At 44.8% G+C, this 19,575-nt stretch overlaps 1 protein-coding gene across 1 annotated transcript in view; it reads right to left on the bottom strand.

The window, feature by feature from the left end:
• Positions 1 to 12,342, bottom strand: part of Trpc7 (transient receptor potential cation channel subfamily C member 7) — a 112,971-nt gene extending 100,629 nt beyond the window's left edge. The window contains exons 1-2 of the mRNA XM_042055336.1: positions 12,283 to 12,342; positions 10,947 to 11,774 (exon numbers count right to left, since the gene is read on the bottom strand). Coding sequence (XP_041911270.1) covers positions 10,947 to 11,774; positions 12,283 to 12,342 — 888 coding nt within the window. The remainder of the gene's footprint in view (positions 1 to 10,946; positions 11,775 to 12,282) is intronic.
• Between the last annotated feature and the right edge of the window lie 7,233 nt (positions 12,343 to 19,575).

Genomic DNA, 19,575 nt, shown 5'->3' on the forward strand with positions numbered 1-19,575 from the left:
ACAAGATATGGAAGAGAGAATCTCAGGCGTTGAAGAAACAATAGAGGAGACAGATTCATCGGTCAAAGAAAACATTAAATTTAACAAAAACTTAACACAAAATATCCAGGAAATATAAAACACCATGAAAAGAACAAACCTAAGAATAATAGGAGTAGAAGAAGTCTAACTCAAAAGCACAGAAAATTTATTCAACAAAATCATAAAGAAAACTTTCCCAATCTAAAGAAGGATATGCCTATGAAGGTACAAGAAGCTTACAGAACACCAAATAGACTGGCCCACAAAAAATTCCCTGTGCCACATAATAATCAAAACACTAAGCATACAGAATAAAGAAAGAATATTAAGAGCTGCAAAGAAAAAAGGCCAAGTAATATATAAAGGCAGACCTGTCAGAATTACACCTGACTTCTCAATGGAAACAATGAAAGCCAGAAGGTCCTGGTCAAGTGTTATGCAGACATTAAGAGACCATGATGCCAGTCCAGACTACTATACCCAGCAAAACTTTCAATTATCATAGATGGAGAAAACAAGATATTCCATGACAGAACCAGATTTAAGCAATATCTACCCACAAATCCAGCCCTGTACAAAGTACTAGAAGGAAAATTCCAACCCAAGGAAGTCAGGAACACCCACAAAAAAAAAAAAAAAAAAAAAAAAAAACAACAGAAAATAGATGATCTCACAGCAGCAAATCCCAAAGAAGGCAAAAGCACACACAATAGCATCACTGCCAACAAAAACTAAAATAACAGGAACTATCCATCACTGGTCATTAATATCCCTTAATATAAATGGACTCAACTCACCTATAAAAAGACACAGGCTAACAGATTAGATATGAAAACAGAATCCATCCTTCTTCTGCATACAAAAAACACACCTCAACCTCGAAGACAGACATCACCTCATAGAAGAGGGTTTGGAAAAAAAAATTTCAATCAAATGGACCTAAGAAACAAGCTGGGGTAGATATCCTAGTATCTAACAAAATAAACTTCAAACTAAAATCCATCAAAAGAGACAAGGAAGGATATTTCATATTTGTCTCAGGAAAAATCCATAAAGAGGAAATCTCAATTCTGAATATCTATGCCCCAAATACAGGGCACCCTCAAATGTAAAAGAAACCTTACTAAAGCTTAAATCACACATTAAACCCAACATACTGATAGTGGGCGACTTCAATACCCCATTCTCACCACCCGACAGGTCTACCAGACAGAAACTTAACAGAAATAATGGAACTGACAGATGTTATGACTCAAATGGGCTTAACAAACATCTATAGAACATTCCATTCAAACATAAAAGAATATACTTTCTCAGTACCCCATGGAACCTTCTCAAAAATTGACCACATCCTTGGTAACAAAGCAAACCTAAACAGATACAAAAAATTGGAATAAACCATGTATCTTATTGGATCACTATGGCTTAAAGTTAGTTAGACTTCAACAACAACACTAATTTAAAAAAGACCACAAACACATGGAAATTGAAAAATGCTCACCTGAATCACCAATGGGCAAAGGAAGAAATAAAGAAAAAGTAAAGACTTCCTAAAATTCAACAAAAATGACCACACAACATACCTAAATTTATGGGAACAATAAAAGAAGTGTTAAGAGGAAAGTTCATAGCACTAAATGCCTACATAAAGAAGTTGGAAAAATCCCACACTGGTGATTTAACAAACAGCACACCTGAAAGCTCTAGAACAAAAAGAAGCAAACACACCCAGGAGGACTAGACGATAGGAAATAATCAAATTGAGAGCTAAAATTAACAAAATAAAAACAAAAATATATAAATAATCAATAAAAAAGAGTTGGTTCTTTGAGAAAACCAACAAAATAGACAAACTAACTAAAAGGCAGAGAGAGAATATCCAAATTACCAAAATTAGAAATGAAAAGGGGGTCATAACAACAGACATGGAGGAAATCCAGATAATCATCAGGTCATACTTCAAAAACCTGTACTCCACAAAACTGGAAGACTTAAAAGAAATGGACAAATTTTCAGATAAATATGACTTACCAAAATTAAATCAAGACCAGATAAGCAATAAACAAATTAAATAGACATTTAACTACCAAGGAAATAGAAATAGTCACCAAAAAGTCTCCCAACCAAAAAAACAAAACAAAACAAAAAACAAAACCCAGATGTTTTCAGTGCTTTCAGTGCAGAATTCGTCTAGATTTTCAAAGAACTAACACCAATTCTCTCAAAATTGTTCCACACAACAGAAACAGAAGGAACATTGCCAAACTTTTTCTTTAAATGATGCTACAGTTTCCCTGATACCCAAACCACACAAAGACATTACTAAGAAAGAGAATTACAGACCAATCTCACTCATGAACATTAATGCAAAAATAATCAATAAAATACTGGCAAACTGAATCTAAGAACACATCAGAAAAATCATCCACCATGACCAAGTAAGCTTTATTCCAGAGATGCAGGGATGGTTCAACATATGAAAATCTGTCAATATAATCCACCATATAAACAAATTGAAAGAAAAAACTCATGATCATCTCATTAGATGCTGAAAAAGCCTTTGACAAAATTCAGCACCTCTTTATGATTAAAGTCTTAGAATAGGGATACAAGGAACATACTTAAACATAATAAAGCAATATACAGCAATTCAACAGCCAACATCAAATTAATTGGAGAGAAATTCGAGGTGATCCCAGTGAAATCAGGAACATGACAAGCTGTCACCTCTCTATCTATTCAATATAGTATGTGAAGTTCTAGCTAGAGCAATAAGACAACAAAAGGAGATCAAGGAGATATAAATTGGAAAAGAAGTCAAACTCTCACTATTTGTTGACAATATGATAGTATACATAAGTGATCTCAAAAATTCTACCAGGGAGCTCCTACAACTCATAAACACCTTCAGTAATGTAGCAGAATACAAGATTAACTAAAAAAAAAACCCCAAAAACCCAAAACAATAACAACAACAAAACCAGTAGCCCTTCTTTATATAGATGATAAATGGGCTAAGAAAGAAATCAAAGAGACATCACCCTTTACAATAACCACAAATAACGTAAAATATCTTGGGGTAACTCTAACCAAACAAGTGGAAGAACTATATGACAAGAACTTTAAAACTCTGAAGAAAGAAATTGAAGAAGACACCAGAAAATGGAAAGATCTCCCATGCTCTTGGGTAGGCAGAATTAACATAGTTAAAATGGCAATCTTACCAAAAGCAATCTACAGATTCAATGCAGTGCCCATCAAAATCCCAGCAAAATTCTTCAGAGACCTTGAAAGAACAATACTCAACTTCATATGGAAAAACAAAAAACCCAGGATAGCCAAAACAATTCTGTACAATAAAGGAACTTTTGGAGGCATAATAATCCCTGACTTCAAACTCTGCTACAGTAATGAAAACGACCTGGTATTGGCATAAAAACAGACAGGAAGACCAATGGAATTGAATTGAAGACCCGGATATCAATCCATACACCTACAAACACCTGATTTTTGACAAAGAAACTAAAAATTTAAAATGGAAAAATAAAGCATATTCAATAAATGGTGCTGGCACAACTGGATATCAACATGTAGGAAAATGAAAATAGATCCATATCTATTGCCATGCACAAAACTCAAGTCCAAATGGATCAAAGACCTTAACAACAACAACAACAAAAAACCACACTGAACCTCATAGAAGAGAAAGTGGAAAGTACATTTGAATATATTAGGAGACCACTTCCTAAATATAACCCCAGTAGCACAGACACTGAGAGAAACAATAAATGGACCTCCTGAAACTGAGAAGCTTCTGTAAAGCAAAAAACATGGTCAACAAGACAAAATGGCTGCCTACAGAATGGGAAAAGATCTTCACCAACCCCACATTGGACAGAGGTCTGATCTCCAAAACATACAAAGAACTCAAGAAATTGGTCACCAAAAGAGCAAATAATCTAATAAAAAATGGGGTACATACCTAAACAGAGAACTCTCAACAGAGGAATCTTTTAGTGGCTGAAAGACACTTAAGAAAATGCTCAACATCTTTTGTCATCAGAGAGTTGTAAGTCAAAACAACTCTGATATTCCATCTTACACATTAACTAACAACTTACATCTTAACTATCAGAATCTCACCGTATGGTTTGGGATGTTGTGTTTCTTTCTGCGACTCTCAGAAGAATGCCCATCTTGCCACAGACAACAGCATCACTTCATCTCTGCCCCCAGCCCACAGCCCTTGCATCAGACTCAGGGTTTTCAAAGAATAGCTACAGGTCAGCTGCGAGTCTCTAGAGCCTGCTAACAAAACACTAATAATCAGCAACTCATAAAACCCGCGCCTCCATCCCGACAGTCTGTGCAGATAAGGCAACCAGTTTGCACGGCTCTGTGACCTTTACTTCTCAGAGACAACTCCTTGTGTATCCATTTGATTTAATTTGTGCTACTTCTCACTGGCTAATTTCCTTGAAGAACCATCACCATTTTCTTTAGATCTCTGATATTTCAGACTGACAGTTGCACTTCTGAGGAAAATGATTTGTGTGTGTGTGTGTGGGGGGGGGGAGAGGTAGACAGACACACAGTCACACAGAGAGAGGATGAATATTTTCCATGGAGATATTTTTTAAAAAATAATCTGTGTGTGTTTGGTGCGCCTGCCCACTTCAGCCTCCCTCCTCTTCGCTGTCTTTTTCCAGCCCACATAATTTCTTTCCACAGTAATATTTTAGCAGCTCTCTTATCCAATTTCAGCGGTCTGAACTTTTCCAATTGAAAGTACTCCCTTGGCTCATTTTTCTCGTTCTGCAAAGATCTGCTAAGGGAGTGGGAAGCTTAGCTAAAACTGGGGAGACACTCTAAAAAGAGGAGGTGCTGAGATGTGAGCTGTGTCCACTGGAAGGGAATCTGTGGTGCCGAGGCAACAGGAAACCAGAGGGAACTTGGGTCAGCAGACCCGCTGTGCCAGGCTCTCTCCAGATGGCCTTCTCTTCTTACAGTACTGATCCCATTGAACCCTCGTCCACACTGAGAGCTCACTAGGAGTAAACATCCCCAGCTTCTTCACTTGTTATTGAGCAACGAATGGGTGTGAGGATTCTCTGGGCAGTAAGTGGGATGAGGTGCCTGACGTTCTTGCAGACTGGTGATCATGAGGTGGACATCTCAAGAGTAAGAGGGACTGCTTAGGCGGGGAAGTCAGCATCCACCAGACCAGTTACAAGGGTCCCAGTCCTTCCCACCCTCCATTTTCAGACAAGAAAATGAACTTTCAGATGGTGCTGGAAATCCCGTGGTTAATGGGAGATAGAACGTGGGCCAGTCTGACCTCAGGACCCAGTTCTTGGCTCTTACTCCGCACTGAAGAAGTAAAGCACGGCCATCTGAGTGCTCCCGGGAGCCTGCGCCCTTCCCACACTTTCCTGAGTGCAGGGGCCTCCTTTGTCCCGCTCCGATACCTGCCACCCAACCTATACATTCTCCGCTACGCTGATGCTCCTGACAGCACAAACCCACAAGAGCAGGACCTTCTAACTTTATGTACCGTCTGTGACCCCGTGAGTGAACGGGCATACTGAGCGGCCGATTTCCTGTGACGCCAATCATTAGCGCATGCTCTGGGGCATTGCTCCTCCAGACACTCAGATAGTAAATAGACAAAGAGCCTGGTCGAAGGCAGTCACTCATCTTTTTCCTATTTCCCACACGAAGCCACTCCCCAGATCTTGCTCTCAAGCCCAGGGGCCTATGAACACTGCCCCGGAGAAGGCTAAGCGCATTCAGACTGCACCTTCCCCGCATGTGCTGGGACCACACTTGCACCATGTGGGACCACATTGGCCTGCCATCAGTGAGGGGCAGGCTCAGCGCATGGATGGACAGGCACCTGAGAGCTCTCTTTCCTTCGCTCAGCTTGTGTGTCCTTAAATGTTCTCACACAGGGCTGGTGTGGCACCTCTATCCCCAGGGGTCCCGGGGATGACAGAAAAGAGACTTCTTTGAGGACTTTGCTGCCAGAATCTCCTCCACACTTACCCCACCCACAAAAAAACCCTTCCTTTTAACACCTGCAGCCTTCACAGCTTAAAAAAATATTTCCCCAGTTGCAAACGAAACCACTTTCAAGCTGTTCCCTGCATATTAAGCAGACATCTGTTTATACTACCAGCCAGCTTCAAGGAACTGTTTTCCTAGGGTGTTGGTTTATACAATTTAAAAGCTCAAAGCATGTGAGAGACCGATTCCAACTCTGGAGGCTTGCTCAGCTTTTCTCGCTGCCTCTGGCCCAGGCTGGCCCTTTACTCTGCTTCCTGGCTCCTAGGCTCCAGTTGGTCACGGTTTAAATGTCCTGGGCTCTTAGCATCAGGAGACAGATTCGTGCTCCCTCCTCTTCCTTATCCCTCCGAGATGCTTTCCAGAAGATTGCAGACTATCATCTTTACCTTGTAGGGGGGCTTGCCTGACTCCCAGCAGGTGGTAAATTGGTCTGATTTATCATTATTTGCATTTTTAATTTGAGGTATTTTAGGCCCAGAGGTGTTTTTAAATGGATCTTTAAATGACAGCACAAACATCGATACATAATTCATCATCTGCTTTTCATAATACGTGTGGTTAAGAATCCATTGATACACAGAAAGGTCATTAGCACTCTCTCAAGATGGGCTACAGTTTGATCTTCCTGCCCTCCCTACTCTTCCCCCGCTGAGCTCTAGGCAGAAGCACAGGGTGCCTCCGAGCTGGCACTGTACCAACAGGAAAGCCTCCTCGGTGGCACCTTCGCCCATCTTCAGGACCGCCAATCACTAATGACAAACACCTTGACAGGCTTCTTCCTTTCCTGACTTAGGAACACAGAAGCTCCTGCTCCTAAATGGTAGCCGAATGTGCAGGAGCAAGAGGGTCCTGGCATCACACACTGCCTCCCTTCCTTCCGAAGCTCTGACGTCACTCAGTAGTAGTCCGTCCTCACTGCTCCCACTCAATCAGGCAACACCGTCTCCAGGAGCCACTTTAAGGAGAGCCTGGAACACACACACACACACACACACACACACACACACACACACACACCCGCACACACCCCTTTTCTCTCCCCCTCTCCCCTGCCACATACACACAGTATAGCATATAGTCAATCCCCGGTTATTGAGTGTATGGGCTTCGTTCCTCCACTGTGTTAGCTGGTTAGCTTTTATCAACTGGTCACTTGATTAATGATAGATGTGGGAGGGTCCAGCCCACTGTGAGTGGCATCATTCATCCTGGACTGTATCAGAAAGGTATCTGAGAGAGCCAGGCAGAGCAAACCAGAAGCCAGATTCTCCTATGGTCTTTGCTTTGTGACTGACCTGGCTCCTGCCTGGAGTTCCCGCCCTGGCTTTCCCTGATGATGGACCGTGACCAGTGAGCTGACACAGCTCTGTTCTCCCCATATGACTTTTCCTCATAGTATTTATTACAGCAACAGAGAGTAAACTAGAACCCCCACCAAGCTGGGAGCATTTGTTAGAACGATCCAGATTTACAATGCAGATCAAGTGCTTCCATTAAATAGATGCACGTGTCAGAGAAGGTTAAAGCACATCCCAAGTAATCTTATGTCTCAGTAGCCAGAATGATGTCCCTTTGGGGGGTTTTCCTTCTCTTCATCAGGAATTTCCAGAAGGCCTAGTAATTCACTAGGTCCCACCCAAGGCACTAGGAAGTCTCCAGCGACACATTTCTAGAGCCAAGACAATGAGACTGAAGACAGTCCTTGAGTGGCTGTATCATCTCCTCTCCAAAATAATGGCTTGCTGCATCTGACTTCAACTACAATTTGCCCAAGACCTTGACATGGGTTACACTCCTTATTAATGACTTTGCTTGATTCTGTTAATAAATCACGACAACTCCACAAACAACAGCCAAGGCGACTGAATTCAGGCTTATTGTATATAATGTTTCCTACCCAGGGGAGGCCACTCTAGACTGTTTTAAAGGACATGAAGGGTGACATATGACACATTCCCAGTGATCCTGATGGCTCTATGTAATTGACGACATCTGGTCATATTAATGATGTGGCTACCTAAACAACAACACGTAGTCCCTTGAGAACAGAACAGACACGCGAGTACTTGACAGAACGTGCCCACGTGTTCTTTATCCTCTCTCTGCAATCTGACTTCCTGCGAAGCTGAGATTTATAGTCCTGGGAATGGACGGGCAGAGACGGGTGAGTAAGCCCAAGTTCTAAACATCAGTCAGGTTAATTTATAATGGGCCATTTACCCACAGTCTGAAATGCGTTACTTCGCGTGTGCTAACTAGGAGGCGTTAATAGCCAGTGAGTGTCCTTCAGCTAGCTCTTTACTCAGGTTGAACCACTGCATTCTAGAAAATGCTTCTCACCGTGTCCATAGCCTGCTTAATGGTCCACAATTTTCATTATTTACTTTTGAAATCAAATGTCATATTTGCTTTCAAAAGATGCTTTCACAGACCTTCCTGATTTAGACATTATGTATATTGGAATATGACAGACTCCTGATTTCACTAATAGAAGCAAATGCCTCAGCTGTGTTTCCAAGTGTTAGTCTACCAGTGTGCACTCAAGTGTTAGTCTACCAGTGTGCACTCAAGTGTTAGTCTACCAGTGTGCACTCAAGTGTTAGTCTACCAGTGTGCACTCAAATGTTAGTCTACCAGTGTGCACTCTCAGGTGTGGGGTAAGTGGAGAGCTGCGCGATTACCCCGGTAGTCTGATCCAATAACGTTCTTTGCCTGCTTTCCCACCTTGGGCCAGGACTAATAGCCGAGTTAATTGGCTCAGGCATTCCTGCTACACAGCTCCTGCAGGGTCCACTTGAGCACTGGGCAGCAAGCAAAGCTCGCCCGGCATTTGCTGGGCTGTCCTTGGCCTCAGGAGACCCAGGTTACTGGACAGACAAGGAGAGAGGCAACAGCTGTTTCTTGGGAGCTTCTCTGGGTTGCTGTGCACTCTGTCCAAATGAGGCCAAGAGCAGTACAGTGATCTTGGGAGGAGCTCCGGTTCAGTGGACAGAGCAGATGGAATAAAATAGGCACAATCACAGCACAATCATAGCCCGTGGCCCTGCCCCTTCCTGTTAGAAGAGCTCGGCTAGCCCTGGCTTGTGGGACAAGCGTCTCCCAACAGACAGGCGTCTTTGGTCTCTTATTGCATAACCAAATTGCCTCTGTCTCTAGTTCCGGTTTGCACCCTGTAATTCATCCTTCTTTCCTGTCAGTCAAATTTCTGAATCTCTGTCACCGTTGTAGTACCTTCCTCACAAGGTTTTAGTGGATCTTTATTTCCTGCAGGATGACATTCAAAGTGTTCAGACTGGATGAGCAGGGCCTGTGTGCTCTGGGCCCCCCACATTCATGCCCACACCGTACCTCTTTGGAATAAACCCCCCACCCACCTAGGGAGCTGTGCTGCAGTCACAGGGAACTTCTTCTCTGTCCCTTCCCTTCTTTGGGCTGTTGTGAATCTCACCTTCACCTGTCTCATCTGGGCCCAATTCTCCTGTCATTCCTCCTCTGAGTCCTGCCTGAGCAGCTTAGCCAAAGGTTCCTTGCCAGAGGCAGGACTCAGCCTTGACTGCTTAGTTGTGTCCCACACAGGGACACCTCTTACATTGACATCTGGTTTGGACAATGAATTATTCACTTGAGGGTGACATCTTTTCCTGGCTGGATTGCCAGTTCTGTACGTGGCGCCTCCTTGTATGTCCACGGCACACGGCACCCAGCACGGCCTTCTCTTAGCAAGGGACAGGGTGAGATAGACTGAGTCTAGTTGTGGCTGCTGCTCTCCTACTCACACTCCCATTCATCATGCCCACAAAGCAGATGAAACCATGGAGCTGAGAGCGTGAATGAGGCTCAGGTACTTGTCAGTTGCAGGCTTGAGTAGGCTTCGGGGCCTGGCTGCTTCCTAGACTGTGTGTTTTCAGCCCTGTGCTCTCATGCAAAATAGAGGCGTTGTACCCTTGACACATGGTGGTTGAGCTTAAATAAGATGTCCCAGGTAATTGCCATGTAGCAGCAAGTGCCTAATAAGTGTTTGCTCTTCTTAGTAAACATTCTGTCAAAAGACACTCTTCTGTCTGGGTCGGACCCTTCTCTTTTAGAGACAGCGAAACTGAAACTTCAGTCATAGCCTTTGGGGCGATTCTTCAACTTTGGGGCTGACCTAGTGGGCAGAGATACTGGCCAGGTGGCTGAATTCTAGGACAACCCTGGACCTTATTCACTGGAATGACAAATTCAACCCTCCTTTAAGAAGAGTTTGATCTTTTCTCTCAGGCCTCTGCCGCAGCCAGTTGAGAGAACAGCTGCGGTAGGCTACGGCACCCCATATTTGTAAACACAGGCCTGCGGAGGCTGAGGCAGTAGAACTAGGAGGCCAGCTTGGTAGTTGTAGCAAGACCCTATCTCAAAACTCTTTGAAAAGCTGAAATTCTTTTCCTGGTCATTCTGAAGTTGACTGTATAACGCATAGTCCAGGATGATCCCAGAAATGTGCGTGTGAGGGTCGAACCACCCAGTGACACAGAAGCCCTAAATCTAAGTCCCAGCCCAGTTAATAACTCCAGATCCTTGTGTGTTTGGACCTTCTGGGCTTCTGCAGCCAAAGCTGACTCACTGATATTCTCCCCCCCCCTCTTTCTCTCCCTCTCTCTCTCTCTGCCTTATACTAGCCTTATGTAGTTCAAAACATCCCATGCTGGGCTGCTTTTCCCCAGGCCTACACCGGCCACAGACACCCCTATTGTGAACCCCAAAGACAAGAACCCAAGATCTTTAACCCCACTTTAGATGGATGCACAACCCATTTTGTTTTGGGGGTACACAGTAGCCCACGGGCCACCCGCCTGCAGCATGGCGAGTGAGTGGAGGGTTACCTTGAATTCAGTTTCAATGTTGGCCAGTCTGGCTAACTCGTTGCTCAGCTCCAGCGCAGTGAGGACAGGGTCTTCACTAGACAGGGACAGGTAGGCGGCGCTGGCCAGTCCTTTGTAGGCATTCATGCGCGAACGGGAGTGGCTGAAGGAGTCCTTGCGCTGCTTCTCCGTACACTCATTGCATTTGCAGAAGTAGTCGTGGGGCCGCTCGATGCGCGCCCCCTTGAGCAGCAGGATGTGCACAATCTCATACTCCTGGCAGTGCGCCGCCAGGATGATGGGCGTGATATCGTGGGAGAAGCGCGTGCCATCCTCGTCATAGGCATAGAAGTCGTCGTCCCGCAGCTCCTGCTCCAGCGGGCTGAGTGTCAGGCGCTGACCCTGCGCGAAGGCTGGATGGTTGAGGATGGCCTCCACAATGCGCACGTAGCCCTTGCTGATGGCCAGCAGCAGCGCATCGCCCACACGTGCCAAGTTCTCCTTCTTCAGCAGCAGTTCCGTGACCTCCAGGTGCTCGTTACCCACAGCTAGCTGCAGTGCGTTCTGCCCCATATAGTCCACACAGTTAAAATTGAGGGTCTTGGACTCCTCCAGCATTTTCCTGACCACTGGTATGTTGCCATATTCTGCCGAGTCCAGGAAACGCTCCTCTTCGGGCGTCAAGCTGGTGCCCTTCTCATTGAACATGTAGGCGGGACCCCGGATGGCCTGGCGGCGCCCCTTCTCCCTCAAGGTGGTGTGCCTGCGCTGCATGTTTTTGAAGGTGCTGCTCCCCAACCTGAAGGACAAAGGCAAAGAGGCTTGGTTACTTCTCTGGGGGGCTGGGGACTACCCAAAAGGATAAACAAAAACTGAGTTAAGAGTATTGCATTGCGATTCTGCTAGAGACTGGCTTTACCGCTGACCCCCCCTGAGGTACTGCTCTTGTTCTGTTGTTGTTGTTGTTGTTTTCAACTGGAAGAATACTGACTGTTCCTCCCTGACGTTAGAGGGGTGGAGCGAGGAGGAAAAGCAGACTGAGAGTAGGACTGTGGGGAATTGGGCAAGGCAAATTTTATTCCTGTCTGTATAGAGCAGAGCCGGCCCCCCCCCCCCCCCCACCCCAGGCTCTGTGCATTCTTGTTTTCTTACCTGTACAATGTGGACAGTGTTTTGTGTGCCGCAACGTGGGTGCAAGGTGCAGGTAGAGGCCTAGAGCATTCTTCCTCTCAATTTCGTCTGCCCCTTTCTGTCTCTTGTTATGCCCAGGTTCAGTGGGTGGGACAGGGACCCGGCCTCATGGCTAATGCTGCCTTTAGTTCCCATCTCTCACCCTCTGCTGAGTTCTGGCACTAACCTTCAGCTGCACTAGACTGCAAGCCTGGCCACATGGGATTGTTCCTACGTTTGGTTCCATTTTCTATGTGGTTCCATCTCTATGTGGGCCATGTCCAGATCCAAACCAGCTATCTACTCAAGGCCAAGATGTGTCCGGGAACAGGACTGGGGGTCTTGCCTCTTCTGAAGGCCAGGGATCAGCCTCTTTGGGAAGTTACCACATCTCCTTGAGACTAGATTCAGTTCAAGCTGCCTTCACTCTTCTCAGCAGAAGAAACGGCTCAGCTCCCATGCTGTGCTGGCTTCCAGGCTTGTTGCTCTTCCCTTGTGGCACAGAGTAGAAGCTAGTGCTGAGCAGCAGTTAACATGTGCTGAGAAGCTTTCATGTCGTAGGAGCGGTGCTAAGAGCTTCGCATAGTCAGGTTGTGGAGTTCCTCCATCAAACCAGCAGAAAAGGTATTTTTATCCTCATCTGTGCTGATGGAAGAGGACTTGAAATCCACACGGTGCTGGCAGTCTTGAGGCTTCTTGGCTTTGCCAAATCACCTAAGAGTTTGCCAAGGGTTTTTGATTTTTCTTTACTTTTATCTATTTGTCTGTGTGTGTGAGAGAGACAGACAGACAGAGAGAGAGAGAGAGAGAGAGAGAGAGAGAGAGAGAGAGCGCACTTCCGAGGTCAGAGGGGACTTGCAGGAGTTGGCTTTTCTCCTTCTACCATGGGAGTCCCAGGCATCAACTCTCAAGCTGTGAGACCTGGTGATAAAGGCCTTATCTGCTGAGCAGCCTCACTGGGCCCTGACAAAACTTTAAGATGACAATCTAGAAAGGCGCAGCCATAATGTAATCTGAGTTCACACCAGGCCTGTCTAGGCAGCCTCAGGACCTTGAATGGGTACCAAGTTTCGAAGCTCCAGATTATGTAAAATAGAGGTGATAAACCACATACAGCCCCAGGCCAGCACTGACTCCCCAGTTATTCCTGCCTGAATTCTCCTTTTCCTGTCTGTTCTCACTCATGCTATCTAAATAATCCAGGATGGCATAGCTTTAACCTGGAGAGTATCTGTTTCAGACCGAGTACCCAAGTGTTCTCCATGGTCCCAGAGAACCATTTCTCTGTTCCTGACTGTGTCTGCGGCATGCAGAATGCTTGGTTCTTTACTCAAACCATCAGAAGAAATAAGCTTTTAAATCAAACTTGGTGTTTTATGACTGTGCAGACTTTGGAATTTTGAGGTCTGTTATTTTCTTACTCATTTAACCTGTGACCGCTCCAGCTCCTTGGGGGGGGGGGGGAGTGGCGACCTCTGCTGTAGAGCACTGGAGGGTCAGGTACTCTAAATCCTGTGTGGAGCTGGGTCACACTCCCCTTGGGAAAGTCATGGTACAGCCAGGTGGGGCAGCTCCTTCATCTCCAAAAACTGAAGGAAGCAGTCATGGGAAACCCCCTCCAAGACAGCTCCAGGCAACTAACCCTGATGGTGAGCTTTGCTGATTCAGGAAGGGAATCCAAACTGCCCTGTTCTAGGGTGTACTTTGGTAAAAGACTGCAGGGGGAAGAGTGTTAGGGCTCAAATTTACACATTTTTTCTGAGCCCTGTCTTCCCAAAGTGCCACCATTTCACAGAGGGGGCTGCTTCCTCATGCAATGGCAGATCCCAGGAGGGGATCCCCATCAATCATTCCACAAGAGAGGGAGGCGGATCCCAGGAGGGGATCCCCTACCAATCGTTCCACAAGAGAGGGAGGCAGATCCCAGGAGGGGATCCCCTACCAATCGTTCCACAAGAGAGGGAAGCAGATCCCAGGAGGGGATCCCCTATCAATTGTTCCATAAGAGAGGGAGGCAGATCCCAGGAGGGGATCCCCTACCAATCGTTCCACAAGAGAGGGAGGCAGATCCCAGGAGGGGATCCCCTATCAATCGTTCCATAAGAGGGAGGCAGATCCCAGGAGGGGATCCCCTATCAATCGTTCCATAAGAGGGAGGCAGATCCCAGGAGGGGATCCCCAGCAATCATTCCACGAGAGAGAGAGGCAGATCCCAGGAGGGGATCCCCAGCAATCATTCCACGAGAGAGAGAGGCAGATCCCAGGAGGGGATCCCCAGCAATCATTCCATGAGAGAGAGAGGCAGATCCCAGGTGGGGATCCCCAGTAATCATTCCACATAAAAGGGAGGCAGATCCTAGGTTCCACAAGAGAGGGAGGCTCAGATAGTGGGCAGGTTTACTATTATAGGCGCTTCAGGAGGGGAGAACTGTCACCTCATTTGTCTTCCAGACCCTCACCCAGGGTTTGAATGAGCTAATTTTCAAGGCCTGTCGTCTGGGCACAGAAACACCCAGAGACTGTGGAAACTGAAACCCCAGAAGAGTAATCTTCCTCATAGAATTACTCAGCCTGTTCTAAGATGCATTTCTATCCTGCTCGGGAGCATTGGCCTGGACTTAGTCATCACAGCTTCACCCCGTGAAGAGCATGCAAGCTGTGTATTAAGGATGGAGTAGCCGCTGTCTTCAAGGGAGAAAGCAAGGCAGCTTGATTCACTCTCCCCATCCCATCAGAGGTATGTCCCAAAGGGATAGGAGTCCAGACTACAAGGTCAAGGGTACCAAGCTATTACATAGCAAGAAGCCTTGGGGAGCAAATTCAAAGGAAATAGAATAACCACTGAACCAAGTCAGAGCAGAGAACACTTTGCTGGAACACAGAAATACCCAATCTAAATTCAAACTCTGTGAATGCTGTAAACATCGAAGCCTACAAACTTAAAGAACACTCACATATTGTTTATTAATTTTTCTCATTACAAAAACAAAACAAAAGAAAAAAGTCAGAATATTAATATGCTCATCTCTTAAGTGAACAAACTGAAGTAGGTGAAATGAAAAGTCTCTGTCTTAGGGCAATGAGGATTGGTGTCCTACGATGTGCCTGTAATGATTACACCATGTGTGTGTGTGGGGGGGGGGCGTGCACAGGTGTGCATGTATGTGAGTGCATGGCTGGGATTTGTCAGAGGGAAACTGTCCTTGGTAGCCTCGCATTTTCCTGAATGACCTTGAAAGCTGATTTAAGGTGATAAACAACTCAGTCTTTCACAGCCTTTGAAGTCTCAGCTTTGAGATGCATTTGGATGTTCAAAAAATGATCAGTTCTCTTCCTTTTCTAGTTGAACTTGGAATTAAAAAATGAGATCTTATAAGGCTTCTGATCATGCATGGCTAATAGCATGTAACATGAGATATGCCACTCAGTTTGATAGCTTCTGACAGGATGGCCTCACAGCAGACCTAGAAAGGACTAAATACTGGTGAGCCCCTAAACCTCACCGTGGTATTCTGAGCGCCTCCAGTCCTAGCATCCTGTTAATGTTGGCTTTTTTAGACGCTTGTAAACTTATGGATATATTTAACTACCGTGTCTTTGCCATTTACTCTTGATATAACAGCATTTGTACTTTGGGACATGTTTATCCCATGGTTTCAGGCAGAATCCACAAAAGACATCCTATTACAGAATCACTCAGCCCATGGCAGCTGGTGCTCAGGGTCAAGCTTGAGAACCCATGTGTCATCCTCCTGGGCCCCCATCCCAGTTGCGGGGCCAATGAGGGAGGGATTGTCCCTTGGTGCAAATGGCATTTGGTTGTCCTTAATACTCTCCTTAAAAATAAACTTTGAACCCAGATGCCTTTTATCCACACATGCTATTGAGATGAGTGATCAAACTCACTGAGCATCTCTGTTAAGATGCTGTGACTTTCATTTTCCAGAGTGCGCACACTGATGCTGGTGTCATCAAGAAGAACTCCAGTGGAGACAAACCATCTGGGGGGGTGGTGCTCAGTAAATTCCCTCTCAGTTCCCGTGAATGCTATTTTTATCAAGCTGCTCTCACCAACACATCAGTCAGTCTGAAGGAAGCCAGATGTGAGTAAGCCATGAAGGTAGCAATCTTGCCCCGAGTCCAGCTGCACATGTGTATAGATTTGGAGTTAGGGTTGTGCTTGATTACTAATGAGGAAATGGCCACTTAAGAAGGCCTTTTGAAAGATGTGTTGTCTTTTTTCTCTCTTTCTAACATTGCTACATGCATCAAAAGCCTCTGTGCCAATCATCCAAGCCTGAAATCGATTCAGTCAGTAACATTCTCCAGCTGGATGCAGAGCCAAATAAAAGCCAGAACTGAGATCAGGTGCCCGTGGAAACCCAGCCTGGTTCTGTGCTTCCTCTTCTAATGAACAAGTTCTGAGTTCTAGTCCACAGTGAGGAGAGAGTCAATACTCTGGCGTCTTCTCCGAAACCTCATTGCTTTTTTTCAGTATTCACTGAAGATTAAGTGACATTTGTATCAAGTGTCCTAGACAGTTTAGAGACAGTGGTGATCAAAACCTTACACGCAGGCACACTTAGTTTCTGTTGGCTCAGATTGTATTCTATGCTGATACAATCGGCTATTGTCTCAAATGATGTGAATGATCAAGTTGGTAAACACACATACATTTACCATGTGCCAATCACCATATTAAGTGCTTTATATAAATTACTAATGTAAATTATCATATGATAAGCTTAGCTATCTTCCTAACTGACTATTCAATCCTAACAATTAATATATATATACTTGCCAACATTAACCACGGTAGCCTTCAGGCCGAGCACTTCACAAGCATCAACATTTTAACTTCTAAGACAGTATGGCATTATGTAGGTGCTATTCCATCCCCTCTTAGCAGACAAGGAAACGAGGCTTCAGTGCATTAGCCGTGTTTTCCCAGGTATCCCAGGTGTGGACGGGGCACCCTCTGTCGGGTGGGTGCTCGGTTGGCCTCTTAGCTCCTGCATTCATCTGGGATGCTGTTGTCACACGTCTGCCCCCACACATTTTCTATGTTTATTTAGCCTGCAAACATTTCTGTCAAGGCACAGGAACCTGGTTGGCAAGGGGATTGCTTGCTTACAGTGCATATGAACCTGGCACTCAGTGTCCCTGCGTTTAAGACATGGTTCATAGTCAAATAAGTCAGTTCTCAAATGCTTGATCCGGATTGGTCTTTAATTTGATTTTTAATGATAAAGCTACAGTATTGACAAGCGTTGACCCAGATAGTCCTAGAGGTATTATTTCTTGTTTCTCATCGAGAACTCCAAACATAAGGAGCCACCTCCGAGGGGCCAGCTCTGCCATGTGGGAGTGACGCTGAGGTCAGGCAGAGGAAGCAGCTAGCACCCGAGGGCCTGTCTGCCGAGTGCCGAGCGTCGAGAGCAGAGAACCAAGCATCTCCATTGTGTCGTCACACTCCTGATTTTTTTTGTGGATTTCTAATGACTTCTGAGTTCTACCTTCCCTATGTTGAAATCGGGGTGAAAAACTGCGTATAAATTCCTTTGTAGCCAGTAAGTGCTCATGTGTCTTTGGGTATCATTACATTTATTACATTAGTTCTGGAGCTAAGGCATTTGGGTTTGGGCCTACGTTGGTGAGAGTAAAGTTTGCATCCCCAATAGAGGAAAGCAGATACCTGGTTAGTTACTTCACTGTGTATGTGAGTTCATCTACTTCATAGCCAGGCTCCGCAAGGGACCAGCAGAACACCCTGCTGTCCACGCCGCTTAGAGCAAGGGCTGCCCTCCAGCACTTCTGCGAAGATGGGTGGGTTTCCATTTGATCTTGGGCTGGAAAATATCACCTAGTATTCCTAAATGTCAAATGTTTCTACTAGTAATTCATTTTCTCAAAAATAACATCATTTAGGAAAAAGTTATTCCTAGTGTCTACAAACTGCTATGGATTAGCAGTCAGTTAACTAGTGCTTTGACTTTTGTCTTTTTTTTTTTTTAAAAAAAAAAAAACATCATTTGTCTATTTATACTGCAGAGGACATGAAACTAGGTGTCTATCTCTCATATTTTACACAGTTCCAGACAGAGCTGAAGTAACCAGCTCAAATAATGATGTTAAAACTAGTCTTGGAATAAAACAAATGTGCACAGTGCTGTGCAGTTCCTCTACCTCTGTGACAAGAGTCTGGAATGAACTAGAAGAGAAACCCATGACTTGCTGAGCGTTTGCTGGGGGGAGAGGGGGGAGGGAGTAATTGCTTGTCAGAAGCAACAGTTCCTGGTAGTTCTTGTCGAAGATACCACATGCATGCCACAATTAGCCACAGGGAGGCACCACATAGTTCTGATGTTTTTTTTTTTTCTTTCTGGGTTAATTACTGCCTAAAGGATTTGGCTAGTCTACATACCTTTAAGCTAAAGAACAAATGTTTGGGGAAATCAATATGAAATTGCACTGTGATTTAGAAGCTTGGGAAGTTACTGTATAGTCGTTTTAGGGAATGGATTTGTATGATATCCATAATGGAAATTCTGGATTTTATGTGAATTCATTCATAAATTTGATGTGTGCCCAATGCTTTAGAAAAAGGACCCACCAGCAGGTGGCATTCCGAGGCAAAAATTTACTGACTGCTACCAGACAGGGTCAGTCATTATTGCCTTTTTCAGATCTACCCTGAACCCATTAAATGACAATTAATTGCACAGCGTCTTGGTTATAGCTACTCAGCCTTACATAAGTGAATTTACAGCTTATATACAATGAGGGACTCTGTGATCTCTGGTGTTGAAGCTTATGCCCAAAGTCCTGCCCAGATTTACATCTCTTTTTATTAAAAGCATATTTGTTATTTTGAAATGAATGCCGAAAGGAAATATATCTCCAGGACCTTATTTGTAACAAGAAAAAAGATAAAAGAAAGAAGAAAAACAGAAAAAATAACCCATTAATCATCACCTGTAGTTCTTTAATGATAATAATCTCTTATAATGTAGCTACGGTTCTCCTCCCAACTCCATATTTATATTAAATCAAACCAGAGACGCTCTCAGTAGTGCAGAAGCCCAGACAACACACACGCTCTCTTCTAGGAATAAAACGGTACTATCCCAGCATGAAAGGGCCAGGATACCAGGCTGGGTTTCCTATTTCTAAATAGCTTGTAAACTTAGACCTCCGATAAAGGGGAGAAATATTCTACCAACTCAGTAGATAAGATTTCAGCTCCAGACTTAGATCCCCAAATCTAAGCAATGCCTGCGAAAGGGCTAATAAACAAAAGTTCAATTCCATATTTCAGGGAGAAAGCAGTCTCTACTGAGAAAATCAATATAAAACCAACCACCATAGCCACTTACATTGAGAGTAGAACACGCAGGTTTGTCCCTCCTCTAGATGACCCGAATCCTGTGCTGAGTCGCGGGGATCTGGCTCCCCATGGGTGGCCGAGGTGCCGCTCTCC

Source organism: Arvicola amphibius, chromosome 6 (assembly GCF_903992535.2).
Source record: "Arvicola amphibius chromosome 6, mArvAmp1.2, whole genome shotgun sequence".
Lineage (NCBI taxonomy): Eukaryota > Metazoa > Chordata > Mammalia > Rodentia > Cricetidae > Arvicola > Arvicola amphibius.